A 14,907-nucleotide genomic window follows, 5' to 3' on the forward strand; every position below is an offset into this window, starting at 1 on the left:
ATACATTTCTCCCAGTGATGTTCAAGTTTTTATGTCTTATAGGCATAATGCGATGGCTGATATGATTATGCAGTAATTTATAAAGGAATGCATTAGACAAGGGAATAGCTTCAGCCACAAAGACCCTACTTCCACACGTAAGTTCTTCCATCCTATGCCTCAGTGGGTTCTGCAATGTTAATATTGTGTCTCAGAATTAGTCAGGTATTTTTTTACATAACAAATGCATAGGGCACGCAGCTCCTGCAAGGGAAACGAAAAAATCAGTTAAATTGTGGTCTCATTCAGAGCCCTATAGGGGTCAGATCTTTTTTTTCCTCCCATCCTGACGCCCAGAAAATTCAGCTATGTTTTGTGGTTACTACAGTATGCACGAATTTTGGTATTAAAAAGTGTGATCTTCTTGCTAATCTGCTTTATAGGTGTTATAGTATCTGTTAAACAATAATCTCTTAAGAAATATTTAGAATGTTGTTAGTTCTAATACTATAAATTTATTAGGCATGACAGTATAATTTTTTAATGAAGCACTTTAGATGGGATATCATATTTCAGAGGAAAATGAGCTTTAGTGTTTATCGGGAAAAAAAATGCTATAGTAAAATTAAGGCTGTCCTGACCTGCACAGTGCAGATAAAAATTTTGAAAAAAAAAAACATTTCTCCTATAACTATGTATCATGCACAGTGCACTTGACATTGATCGTGCCATTCTCCTTGATGTGCATTGATCTACTTTCCTAATAGTGCTCGATTACATCTCCCATTTGATTGAATATTGTCTGTCATGTGATATAGGAATCATGGCAAAATAGAAAGTAAAAAATTATTGTGCTATCTATATACATATTGCATGTTTGCATGCACCAGCATACATGGCAACGAGCCTCTCCCGGCTCCCCTGCGCCTTGCTCCAAGGAAAGAGGATTAACACAGAAGAAAAGAGAATTAAGACAGAAGGAAAGAGAAAGACCGCTATCAATCCTCTCCTATAAATCATATGGCCTCGCCATAGCGCCCACCTTCGCCAGCTGAGCTCGCCCTTGCTCGCACCGGCCTCCGCCCTCGCGCCCTCCCTCGCGCACCGGCTGTGCTTCGCCATAGCGCGTCGCCATCGTCGTCGCCTGCCGCCATCACCTTCGCCGTCTTGCTGTGTCCTCGAGGAGGACTGCGGACTGCCACGAGGAGCTTCCAACATCTTCTGTCTTCCACAAACATCCACCATGTTAGTGAATCACATCCTACACTGATGCCTTTCCTTATTTGGTATTGCCTCCAGTGCTTGTGTGATCTAAAATCATGCCTCTTTAAGAGTCTTTGGATAGATACGTGCAGAGGCTATGTGATGCGTGTTGTCGTGGTAGTGGTTTGGGAATGGTTGGTCTAGTAATTCGTCATGAACCCTCTGTGTTTCTGCTTCAAGTTCTTTGACTATCTGTGCCTGAAATCGAATCGTTACCGCAGCCTTTTGCCATGATTTCGTGATGTTTATTGCCTGTGTTCCATCTTTCCATCGAGTTGTCATGATCCTTTTAGATTCAAATGGTTGAGTATTCCTGGTATGACTGTTGAATTGAATGATGATTAGCATTGGCTCGATCACTCCATGATCTGGTTCTGCAAGTCTACCGTAGCAACAGTTCCTTTGCTTAACTTTCTTTTACCATTGAGTAAAAGCTTCAGCAAACAACTCAAAAGCAGCCAAAGTTTTCGTCCACCCGGTTAAGCTCCGCGTGCCTGCGATACGTGAGCCTTCCGGCAAATCATCGCGTGGCCTGCGATCCACGCCTATCACGGTAATTCCCTGCACACCCCGTTCATTCCTAATAAACCGGCGCCCACACAACATGCCTGGCAAAAACAGAAACAATAATCATTCGCCGACGCCTTCCGCGATTAGCTTGTCCCTCGCCCACAGATCGTTGCGCACCCCACGCCACCTGCAACTAATTCTGGTGTACTCCGTAGAACACAAGGAAAGAAAAAAAAATCCCTTCCTTCCTTCCTCGCGGACGTACCACCGCACCCCGCCGCCACCAAAAGGCATCGATCAGGGCACACGTTCCTCAATCAACGCCCCTTTTCCATCTTTCCTGAGCCACCGAGTCCGATCTTGTGCATCTCATGATCTCGTGCAAGCCGCCTTCACCGCATTGCTGTGGCCGTCGACCTCAACGACAATCTCTTCTTCTACACTCTTGTCTACTGTGATCTCTTCTTTTGCACTCTTCTCTGCTGTGAACCAGGTGCCAGGGACAGGCGGAACCGAATTTTTACTATTTGGCTCTTTTTCGAAAGTTTCTCTCAAATAGACCCCTGGCGGAAATAATTCCAGAAATGGACCCTTGGCTCAGCGCCAGAATGAGTGGCGCCGAGCTCGGCGCCACGGTGACTGGCGCCGAGGTTCTGGGCACGGGAAAATGGCCTGCCAGGGGCTCGGCGCCAGAGTGATTGGCGCTGAGCTCGGCGCCAGTCTAAATGGCGCTGAGCTCGGCGCCATTTGTCTAAATGGCGCCGAGCCACCTGCATTTAACCCAGCCTGCACTTTTTCCCCGAGCATTCTTCCTCTTATTTCTCCTCGGGTTTTTTTCTCGCCACTTCATCCTACCTCACAAATCGATATATTGGACCTTGAAAACCTTGATTTGATCCGTAGATCTTCGAGAGCAAGGTTTACTCGCTCACCTCCTTGTTTTTCTCGCATCGATTCGATACATATTAGTCAGATTTTTGAACCTAAGAATCGTCATCACTTAGGGTTTCATTGTATCCCTCAATATATGTATTATACAACCGTAGGTTCATTTCAAGGCATGGAAAAAGCTAGCAAACCCAAGGTTTAGGGTATAATGTTAACTGCTTTGGTTCTTAGAACGAAATTGATTGTATTGTAGTTATGGTTCTCATTGATATTTTGTTGTGATGTTTTAGTTATGTTTGTTAAATTACATCCTATTTGTTAGATGCAAGAAATGTTTCGGGAGGAGTTTTGGCGAAAACGGGGTCGTCCTCGAGAATTATACCCCGACGCGTCTAGCAAAGATGCCCCCGTTTCTCCTGACCTTCATGTCCCAAACTGTGATTGTGGTTTTCCGGCCCATGTTTTTCAATCGAAACATCCGGACATAGCCGCGCGTTGCTTCTACACATGTAGTCGGTTTAATGTAAAAAATTGTTTGTACTATCCTTTTTCTTTATTTGTTTAAGTATGGTACTAATATTTTATTGGAATCTCATTGTGTAGGACCATGAGAGGTGCTTTTTCTTTCAGTGGATCAGACAAGTTTGATCCTAGGTACCTCTTTTTCGACGATTGGTTTAGAGTGAGACATCCACGTGAGCACTTCAAACGGTGGGTTCCACCCCCCTAACCCTCCGGCAATGACGGCTAAGGAGAAGCACCTAGCCGCAAGTTAGACGACTCGAGGAACCTCCTCTGTGCGATTGCGGAGATCGAGATGTGATAAACCCTGAGAATACGTTAGAGTTTGTGTGTCCAAACAAGCATGAAGTAAGTGCAAAGTGTATGTGTTAAAATCTTGAGCTATATGTGTTTATGTACTAATATCTCATTATTTAGGTGTATTCAATGGCGAAGTGTCGTTTCAAGGAGTGGTTGTATGGTCCTAAGAACTAATGGCCGGAAGAACCGTGGAGGGTTAAGGAAAAGAAGAAAGAACGGGTAATCTACAAAGCACCTCCTGTCACATGCGAATATGGTGTAAAATCCAACTATGGCCTAGTCCCTTCAGAGCTTGGAATAGGTCATTATTGCGGCCATATGATTGAGTATGATGAGGTTCGTAATTTTTCTGGTAAACATAAAATCGTATTTTGTTTGTTTTCCGAATACATATATGATATAATATTTGTTTGAACAGAGCACTAGGAAATGCAGTTGGGAATGTTATGATGGTCAAGCTAAGTTCTTAGATGAACTGAAGAAGAGGCAAGTAATTGCACGGAAGAGGGGATATGGACCTGACTACGTCAACCTATTCGTTAAACATCACAAGAAAAGATGCGTGAGTTTGCTAGACAGCGCGGGTATTTGTAACCCGATCGATGTTGGACTTAACAAATGGGGATTGGAGAGGCGGACGACGTTAGAGGAGGAGAGGGCAAGGAATGAGGCAAGGGAGGAGACAAGAGTACAGATGCAGGTCTTGAACGAGCATGTTGCTACATTATATGCCAGTGAGTGCTTGAAAACCTTTTTTCGTTGCCTAGTTTTAAATGTAATATTATCGAGTTGCTAACTGATTGCATTTTATACAACAAGGGATTGGTTGCAGCGGGAACATGCTGCAGAGGTGGCTCGTGCAAGGTATGAGGAGAAGAAGTTAGATGCCCATAGATCACGAGCTGGTCGCACCGTTCAATCACCGATTGTGTTGTGTGATGATGGAGACGAGGATGAGGACGACACTGGTAGACTAAGTGAGCTCATTGCTCTAGCAGAGGCAGGCATACAGGCGCAGGAGGCTGAGGACGACACTGGTAGACTGAGCGAGCTCATCTCTCTAGCAGAGGCAGGCATTCAGGCGCAGGAGGCTGACAACGACACTGGCAGACTGAGCGAGCTCATCGCTCTAGCAGAGGCGGGCTTACAGGCAGAGGAGGATGACGACGCGTTCTTCACTCAGGCCACAGCGGCCGCAGATGAAGCGGAGGGCTCTTGCTACAAGCGACAGGCAGGTCAGAGCAACGCAGTTGAGCCTAGCCACAGCAACGGGGTTGTAGTAGAGGACTGGTACTCGGATGATGAGTTGCTCACTCAGTACGTTTCAGATTAAGGATTTGGAAGTGCATTTGCCCCTTTGTCTACTGTCGGCACTTAGTTATACTATTAATATGTTGTGTAATATGACATAGTATCAAACTTTTCATTATTGTGGTTGTTTTCATTATCAATGGTCTTAATATTTCGCTTAATGATACGGACTTATTTCTATTTGAACACGTGCTGCAAAAAACAGTTAACGGCATACGACATTATAGAAATCAACACACGAAACACATTAAATGGCATGTGACTACAGGTACCGAACCTGGGTACATAGTTTTCTTTGACTAAACCTAACATGCCTTAGGTAATTAAACCATGCCTTCGGTAATTAAACTTAACATGCCTTAGGTAATTCAACCTGGGGTTCTCCACAAGAAAAGATAAAGTCATCCTAGTAGTGTGGCCACATAGCAAATTGTGTTGCACCTTCTCCATAGTAGCCTCCCGTTGTTGGTGGTGGTGGTGGCGGGGGTGATGGGGGAGACTCATTTTTCTTGTGGTTAGGGCAGGTGCAATATGGATATTGCAGAGTGCCTCCTGTGAATCAGCACCATTGTTGTTGGCGTCCTGTTCGTCGTCCTTGTAACCGCTGCTAACTTCCTTTTCTAGATCGAAGATACGGTCTTGTAGGTAGTAGATGTACTCCGCATGCGGATAAATAGGTTGAGGATCGACCCACCCTACTAAACCCATAGTTTTTTCTTGGCCAAGGAAGACTACAAAAAGTATGTCGTGTAAGTGATATACAAGACAAATATATTGAAGAAACAAATAGTAATAGCAATTACCCATGCTCGTGGGCCATATTGAAGAAACGACGACCTCCATCTATTCCCTCGGTGAACATCTACACTAGGCAGTCCTCACCATGCATGTATTTGGCCACTCTTCTTTCCTTTCATCGTATCCTGTCAGTGGTGCATCTTTGGTGAAATCACTTTTGCTCTCAACTGGGAACCTCTCATAAAGAGCTTCCTCAAAGAAATCGGGACCAAGAGGACCCTCCCACCCCCAGGTAGTTTTCTTCCCCTTTCCTCTCCCTCTGGACGACCCTCCAGACATTGGTACTGCAACGAAAGCAAATGCTGAGGAGTGTTCTTCTTCCTTATTATTTGTGTGAATGAGAGGGAGTGGGTGGTTATTTATAGGTTGAGAGGAGGAATGGAGGCCTGTCAATGTGCCATGTCAGCGATTCCATGTGCCTCTTCACCTCAGCCCTTGGATCAAACAGTCATAAGATGGATGGTGGAGATAGAGTTTAGTTGTGCTTCCTTGCATGTTGTCCTTGCATCTGAAAGGCTATATCAGTGATGTGATAATTCGATGTTGTCCGTGTATCTGAAAAGTCTATGTTTATTGTCTTAAAAGCATAGATTCGTTCAATGTGCTTGGTAATCCTAGATTCTTGTACACAGGCGTATGTACAAATATTTCTGGATTATAAACGTAATAATTTATAGTTAATCTGTGTACTATATTTGTGCCTTTGTACAAGTATAGTATGATTAAAGGTTCACGCAAAAAATTCGCAAGATACGTCCTTTTATTAGAAGCATCCACAGTTATAAATAGAGACATCAATAATATTCTAAATATTTAATCATCCAACAAGCCTAATGCAACCACAACGAATATCACAAACCAATATAATATGTCATGCAAAGTTCCAAATAGTTCACAATGTCCATACAGTCCCCGAATAGTTAAAGATCAGTACAATACAAAATTCACAATAGTTCATAGTACTACCTACTATGTCCCCTCACCACTGTCTCCTACTCTTGCCCCTACCCTTTGTGACCTAGAGCGCTGGCTGCCATGGAGTGTAAGGGTCACGCGGACGGCGTCGCCTAGTGCCTAGAGGCGGTGTAGGATGAGTCGATGGAGGCATTCATGGAGCTAAGAGGGTCCAAGCCTCATCGTGCCTCTTGTCCATGTCATCGTCGTCCTCCTCGTCCTCCCTCCTCGTCCCCTGTAGCTGCTGCTGACTAGAGGAACCCAAGGCTCCTCTTCCTGGGAAGGATCGTACACGTCATGCGTCGTGTTTGTCCTGCAACCACAACGACCAGCCGCACGGCGTAGACGACGTGACAGCCTCTGTTGTACAAAACTATGTTAACTGAAAGAATATAACGTATTAATGATTTGTTTGAAAGAATATTTTAATCTTACATCTAGGAAGCCAAGTATGTAGTCATCATTGACTCTAGGCCGAACGCGCTCGATCTCTTCAACTGAGCTTCTCAGTGTATTGCCCTGCAACAATGTTTTCAATAATAAGACTTCTGAACAGATATCATTTAGTTTTGTTTTCTTTTGTACAAGAATGTAACTTATTATAAGGGTTATACAGCTCGAAGGTTGCAATAACTACAATAGATAACTCCTAATGTCGGTCCAAGAACGCCTAATGTATTGTTATGTAACTAAACGTAACAAAATAAGTCGATTGGCTTACCACTCTGTCCAAGATCGGTCCTGCCTCCACCTGCCTTCCTGCACGAGTGGACCGGTCGTACGTCGTGTCCTCATCGTCGGAGGACTCGATGTCGGCGTAGTCAGTTCGGTCCACTGTAGCCTGAGCCTGCACCTTGTCGAACGCTGGTACCAAGCTTGGTACGCCGCCTGAACTCACGGTTCGTGTGCGGCTCGTTGTTGTCGTCCAGGTTGTCGTGCATCTCCTCCCATTCCTCAATGTAGGACTGGTGGTGCCTCTCCCAGTCAAAAATCTTCTTGTTCCTCTGACGATCCAACCTGCACGTATGTCATCGTTACATTAATCCACGTACGTGGCACCATATTATAAGAAATGGACCATCATCATGACATTTGAAATATCAAAACACTTACTTGTGTAAGTCAACGCCAGTCGAGAACGAGGCATAGGCCAAAGCTGTCTCACTCCAAATTGGCGTGCAACCCTATCTGGCAGGTGGTACTCGATAGCATAGAAGCAGATTAGAGGGCACCTCATCCTATAGAAGTAGTCGTCGGCCCCACATACGTGCTCAGCTGAAAAGGAAGTGCGTCCTCTCCACCATACTCTCCCACTCCACCTGCATCATGTTCAAATAAGATGTTAGATGGTATACTAATCCTTTTAATAGCAGCATGGAAAATAAAATTTACTTACACTAGACGCCGTCAGCGAATCTAGCTCGTTCGTGTACTGAATGTACGCCCGGTCTATCCTCGTGTGCGAAACCCTGACCTGGTCCCAAAGGTACGCCCACGTCGGCTGGCGACTTGGAGGCTGACCTTGGAACCACTCACGACGAGCCAGTACCTCTGGACGACCAACTGGAAAACGAGCCCACATCCACAGCTGTAACAGGTACACGCATCCACCAAGTGACGGGTTCGCCGTAGACCGACGACACCCCTCGCACAGCTGCCGGTATAGAAAACACAAGACTGCAGAGCCCCAGCTGTACTGACCCGCCTGGTCCCAGTTACTGAGGCAGTGGATCCACATCCAGGACGCATTGTCACCCGTCGCGTCGGAAAGAGAACGCAAGCAAAAAGGTGTAGGATCCACGCCCGGCAGTAGTACCCAACCGTCTCCTCATCTGCCTCCTCGGGGCACTGTGCGAACTCTGTACGTAGCCATGAGATGGGAACTCCAGAAGTGCGAGCCCCTTGCTCGCCAAGCTCACGCCCAAGGAAGGCCTCCACTCGTGCTCTCCATCCCTCTGACCTGCACTGCCCGGTGACTGGGTTCCCATGAATCCTTAGGCCTAGCATCTTCTGACAGTCATCTCCCCAAAGGTAGGTGGAAGCTGTGAGTCTCCGGCCGCCACCTATATTTAAGACCAAGCAAGATTACTTGTCAAAAAGTCAATCGCATGAACAAATGGCCATGAATGGAGGCAATGATTCACTTTAATACCTGTCTACCAACGCAGTTATCGCCGCTGAGTTGAACTTGGGCAACCCACGACGAACCTGAAAGGAGATGACATCCAGGCCAGCTCTTTGCAGGAAAGGAGTGTACCTATCGTCGTACCGAATGTCCAAGAACCCACTGTGGGTCCTAGAACGAAGGTGCGGAAGGTCCTGCATCGAATATAACATAGTCACATGTTACTTCACGAACACATGTACGAATAAAACTTATAGATTATTACCTGCCCCAGCGCAACGAGACGTCCTCGTGGGTCTCCTCGTACGTCGGGTCGAGCAGGTGGAATTGCTCCATCCTACAAAAAAGTGAATGAATTAGAATTGCAATGTACAATGAAACATGAACTTATAAATGTATAGTAATTGACACAAATACAAGCATAAATTGAGACATGCATAATTAAATATATGATACGACAAATATAAAATAATACTATAAACCAATAGTCCTACCTCACTAATCTGCCAATGGCAACTTCGTGAGTTGTGGCCAAGTCTACCGCACTTGCCGCACTCGTACTGCTCGGGATCAGTAACAAATGGAGTTCCTCTCCCACGCCTAGTTCTTCCGGGTATCTGATCCATAACCATCCTATGCCTCGTCCTCTGCCTTGATCCACGCTTGTTCCAACGGTAAGCTGGATCCGCAATGTACTTCGGCCCATCATAAGGAGGCCACTCTCCAGGGTCCCGGAAAGGCACGAAGCGAGGGCTCCATGTGTTCACAAGCGTGTTGACACTGAACTCGTGAGGTATCCTCCTCTCGATATTATAGTTGCGATGCCTAGCTGCTGCCACCAAATGCGAACATACAAAGTGGTATTGCCTTGGTTTACCACAAGTGCACTTGAAATCTTGGAGGACAACCACATGTATCCTCGACTCTCGGACCTCGCCGTCGGACGTTGTACCGCCCTATGCTCGACATGATAAGTCCCATGTGGCAGTGGTCAAAGCATGCAACCTCATGTGTGCCAGCCCTTTCTCTTGCCTTCTCTAGGTGTGCCTTTGGTTTCGGAGCCCATATCTCTCCATCACTCCTCAACTGCAATGCATGGGCGTGTCTATCGTTGAACCAGGCAACAAGGCTTATAGAAGGTGAATTGAACAATTGCATTCACGGGCATACCACAGTATCCCTAATAGCAACTTATTGAATGACTCTGCCATGTTGCTGCACTGAAACTCGTACCTCCAGCCACCGTCGTCATGAGCTCTCGTCCATTTCTCCAAATCCCTCATCAAACCTGTGAGCCATTGTCTACCTTCTGCATTTGATGCTGGTTCTGACCTGCTCCAACTTTTCCCTAAAGTACTTGTCCTCAAGCTGTCGAGCAGCCTCCTAGAACTAGATCAAAGTTTTTCTTGACACCGTCCTTCCGTAGTAGATTCTCGGCAAGGTGTCGAGTACACCAACTATGGTGCAAAGGTGCATACCCCTCTAACTGCTCTCGCACGACATTAAGTATGCCCTGATGCCTATCAGATATGACGCCAACCTCCTGCCAGGGCCAACCACGTGTATCCGGACTAGCCTCAAGAACCATCCCCAACTATTCATTGTTCTCCTTCTCAACCAAAGCAAATGCCAAAGGAACCAACTTGTTGTTCGCGTCATAGGATATGGCTATAAGAAGTGTGCCCTGGTATTTTGCCAATCAAGAACGTACCATCAATGGAGAAGACGGGACGACAGTGCCTAAAGGCTCGACACACTGAGGAAAGCACCAGAAGGCACAGAAAAATATCTGCCTCCCATCCTTCCATGCATTAGGTTTTGGGATGTACTCATAATGCATGCCTGGATTCACCCTTTGATTGCATTGAAAAGAACTGGCAGCTGCTCATACCCATCCTCCCAGTCCCCATATATCATCTTCCACGCTCGCTGCTTAGCCCTCCATGCTTTACCATAAGTTATCACTATATCCTCCATACAACGCCTCAACGGTCCTGATAATTGTTCTCACCTTCATGTTGGGTTCTCCCTGCAAAATTCCCATCAACCGCTTGGCAATGAGGGTAGATGTCAACTGCCGATGCCTCAGTGTCAGCTCATGGTCAGCACAATTGTGTGGCCCAACTACTTTTGTGATCTTCCATTTTCGGTCACCTTGTTGCTTCCTTGCACAAACCCTCCATGGGCAGCTGTTCCTTGTCACACACAACTGTGTAACGGCGCTCCACATATGAATGCAATACCCTGTAAGGCCTCTTTCGTATCACTGCAAAAGCCTGCAACCACCTCTTCAAAGCAGGGAGGTCATTGAACACCCTCCCCTCCTCAATTACCATGTTAGGACCAGGCCTCAGGAGCTTTCTAGGAGCTCATCATCACGTCCTTCTAGCAAACGCCAGATCAGAATGAGCAAGATCACTAAACTCATGAACTCTAGGATCACGGCGAGTCGGGGAAAGATACGTCTCATCATCTCAACATCACTCTCCGTCAGCTCTCCAACGGACGATCATCATCAGAATCAAGAGCCCTAGCCATCTCATATGGCTCCGAATCATTCATAATTTCAACATTATTGGAGCCACGAAATCCATCTGAAAAGTGCACTTGCTAGCAACATGGGGCACATCGATATTCTCAGGAATGTCTCCTGCAACAGTCATTACAGAAATGAGGAAAGAATGAAAGAAATAGATGTAAGGAAGCTGGATAAGCTCCAAAAACCATGCGGTTAAGACACTTACTCGGATGATTCTGTGTCAAAGGGATCTCATAAGGAGGATCTAGCCACGAAAACATGAGTATGACAACCATCTCTAAATAACGGCATTGGGGCAGAGTTGAGCATCAGGAACCGTAGGCGCAATCTGCACATGCAGGTAAGGTTCCGGAACGGGAGGGTCGATGTGTGCCGGATGATCCATTGCTGGGGTAAACCCATGAGGGATTGGATCAACTAACACCCGACGAACAACCACGTCCAAACATTGCAGCTGGCTCTTCATAGCCGATCTCACATAGTTGTCCCACTGATCCGCACAACCAATTGAGATCATTCGCCTGAAGATGTTCGGAGGACAACCTAGGTGCAGTACACCATCAACTGCAATGTCATCATCTCCAAAGCAATGCAGCTCCTCCCGAGCCCTTGCAACCATATCACTAAATGAAGGCCTATCATTGAATAGCACAGGCACGCTTTGCATGTCAAGAAACTCAACATATCCATAACGATCGCTTTCAACCGTGCCTCCATGATATATGGTCACTAGGTTGTCCATCTATTTAAAAACGTAACGAAACACATGTCCTTTAGTCCAAATTAGATACGATAGATAGTACAACTAAGTCATTACTTTCTAACTACAAACTAAGTAATCATGATAATAACTACGTATATATTTATAGTGTACTCACTAAATAGCAAGATCATATGTAGTTAACTACAAATATAACTACATATCTAAGTAGCTATCTAACTATATCTATTTACAATGTATCTATGTTTCTATCTATCTACATATATATCTCACTAAATCAACTAACTAAGTCATCACAGTATAACTAGTAAATAACACCAACTAAATAGGTACATTGCATATTCATATTTTTACCTTTCGGGTCGACGGACGATGGGCGTAGGTCAAGGCGAAGATCCGGGCCTGCGGTGGCGCGGCCAACGATAGAGGTGGCGCGCGGCGGTCGCGGGGTGGCCGGCGCTCCGCGCTGCGAGAGCCGGCTCGACGGCCGGGGAGGTGGTGAGGCGAGGGCGGCGGTGGACGTCGACAAGGTGGGGCGAGGCCGGCGGTGGAGGGGGCAAGGCGGGCGAGGCCGAGGCCGCCGGTGGAGACAAAGGCGAGGAGGCGGTGGAGGGCGTGGCGGCTTGGCGCTGCAGCCAACCAGCGGGCAACAGCGCGAGGGCACGGCGGCGCGGTGCGGGCTCGGGCGAGGGAGCGGAGGCAGCGGCGCGGCACGGCTCGACCGCCGGAGCAGCAGCGGCGCGGGCAGGCGGAGCTCAGCGGCGTGGGCGAGCGGGCGCGGCACGGCGCGGCGCGCGTGCAGGCGTGGCGCGGCTCGGCGCGGCGGGCCGCGGCGGGCGCGGGCAGGCGCGCGCTGGCTCGGCTCGGGCGCGGCGGGCGGCGCGCGGGCCGTTCGGCGCGCGGCTGCAGTGCGGCGGCGACGGGCGTGGGCGTTGCGCGCGGGCGGGTTGGGCGCGCGCGTGCGCGGCGGTGGAGCAGCGACGGCGCTGGCAAGGACGGCTAGGGCGAGATGGGGAAGAAGATGGCCGGGTAGATATTTAGGGGGGGCTCGGCGCCATTCAGACTGGCGCCGAGCTCGGCGCCAGTCACTCTGGCGCCGAGCCCCTGGCAGGCCATTTGCCCGTGCCCAGGACCTCGGCGCCGGTCACCGTGGCGCCGAGCTCGGCGCCGGTCACCGTGGCGCCGAGCTCGGCGCCACTCACTCTGACGCCGAGCTAAGAGTCCATTTCTGGAATTGTTTCCGTCAGGGGTCTATTTGAGAGAAACTTTTGAAAAAAAATGGCCAAATAGTAAAAAATTCGGACAGGCGGACTGGTGGTTGCCTGTACAAACCAGTGGGCAGCAGCAAGGGCCCATGGGCCGGCAGCCGCCTGCAGTAGCCAGCGGCTAGCACTCAGTGGATTTGCATAAGGTAGGCGGTGATAGGGATCAAGCTATCAGCAGGCGTCCATGGACCAGCTTGGGCCAGTCACACAGGAGGAGCCTCCACACTGTCGGGTACAGGCTTGGATGGTTGGACCTCAACTACTAGCTTGATCCTGGCGCCAGTGTCCGCCATCAACGCTAGGACGCCCACAAGAGAGGTGCTTGACCTGTTGCCTGCAGTATGTCACCATAGGAGCAACCTGTCAGTTCAAAGCTTGCAGTTGGGTGTGATTTGTGATGAATAAGATGCAGACCAATGCTTCCTGTCAGCTTAATGCTCACAACTGAGAAAATGAATCAAATTTGCGGTCATGCATGCTAACGAACAACTTTAAATCTTTAATTGCTTGCCGATCTCCATAAAATAATAGTATATTATGTTTAGACCGACTAATATTTTTCATTATTTTGGTTTCTCAGTTGCCGATATGGGTTCTGGCTGTCGGTTGCTCAAAAGAAAGAGGGTGTACGCTGACCCGCCTCTTGTAATCACTGATACACACATCTACAGGTAACTACGTTACATTTATCTTGTAATTGATCGAGGCAATCATTTTCTGTCAACATAGGTTTACTCGTGTGTTTTATCATTTCGATTGACACAGACAGGATTATAGATGGGTTGAATTCCATGAGGTGGGAATGGAACACATATCTTTCATATGGGATGTGAGTGCCATGGTTTTTTAGAAAGACAACGTACGACATCACTATGGTGATACATATTTGTGTGTAATTTTGAAGGATGAGCAGGTGCATTTTGAGCTCATCTTTTTGGATCATGTCTAATTTTTTTTCTACAGACCATTGTTATCTATCTGTTGGATCTAATATTCTTACAGGGAACCAAAATGGAAGCGGTTGCGTACGACGACCAAACCATGAGGTTCGACCGTTTGCTTCGTGTAGGAGAATGTTATGACTTCATGAGAGTTGGCTTCGCGCCTACTCATGTTGGTCCTTTGGGATACATCTTCCGTTTATGTGCCGACTACTTTGTGGTTCTATCTCCACAAAGTATGGCTAATGCACCACCGAAAGAGCTATGGATTTGTCAGTGTCCTCGTACCTTTATGGAATTCGAGAATGTATACGCTCAAGCTGAGTACTTTTTTGCAGGTATACCTCGTACGTCTATATTTAAAAATACATAGTTAACTGTTTATACTCCTATTCCATCAATAACTATCGTTTGTGTTTGTAGATGTCATTGGTATAGTTGTGCATGTGTCTAATATTCGAGGAAGGAATAACGTGCGGATGCAGCCGTACAGATATGTGGTGCTAATGAATTTTTTTATTGTTTGATGCTAATCAATTTTGTAACTCGTAGATACCACTGCATCATAATAACTGTCAAGTATACACACATATGCCGTCACTTATCGGAATGGCGACGAGCGGCATCAGAGTTGCACATTTTAGTTGGTCTCCATGTACAAATGAATAGAAAGAGAGGTATTGTATTACTGATGTCCTCATATGTATTAACTAAATAAAGTATCAATTATTACATTTTTTTGCTCGTGCATGATGGGTAGAGTGACCACTACTGACGATTTTCAAAGTGAG

At 47.1% G+C, this 14,907-nt stretch overlaps 1 protein-coding gene and 1 long non-coding RNA gene across 2 annotated transcripts; one reads left to right on the plus strand and one right to left on the minus strand.

Moving 5' to 3' along the window:
* Nucleotides 1-8,552: 8,552 nt before the first annotated feature.
* On the minus strand, nucleotides 8,553-8,942 carry LOC136474358 (uncharacterized). The gene is made up of 3 exons (XR_010762906.1): nucleotides 8,916-8,942; nucleotides 8,678-8,844; nucleotides 8,553-8,588 (listed from the first exon to the last, which is right to left on the minus strand). It is a non-coding gene; the product is annotated as an uncharacterized lncRNA (long non-coding RNA).
* A 4,821-nt stretch (nucleotides 8,943-13,763) lies between these two features.
* On the plus strand, nucleotides 13,764-14,643 carry LOC136470378 (uncharacterized). The gene is made up of 4 exons (XM_066468244.1): nucleotides 13,764-13,846; nucleotides 13,941-14,008; nucleotides 14,101-14,454; nucleotides 14,540-14,643. Exons 1-4 carry the CDS (start codon nucleotides 13,764-13,766, stop codon nucleotides 14,641-14,643), a joined length of 609 nt encoding a protein of 202 aa, XP_066324341.1.
* The last annotated feature ends 264 nt before the right edge of the window (nucleotides 14,644-14,907 follow it).

Source organism: Miscanthus floridulus, chromosome 8 (assembly GCF_019320115.1).
Source record: "Miscanthus floridulus cultivar M001 chromosome 8, ASM1932011v1, whole genome shotgun sequence".
NCBI classification, from domain to species: domain Eukaryota; kingdom Viridiplantae; phylum Streptophyta; class Magnoliopsida; order Poales; family Poaceae; genus Miscanthus; species Miscanthus floridulus.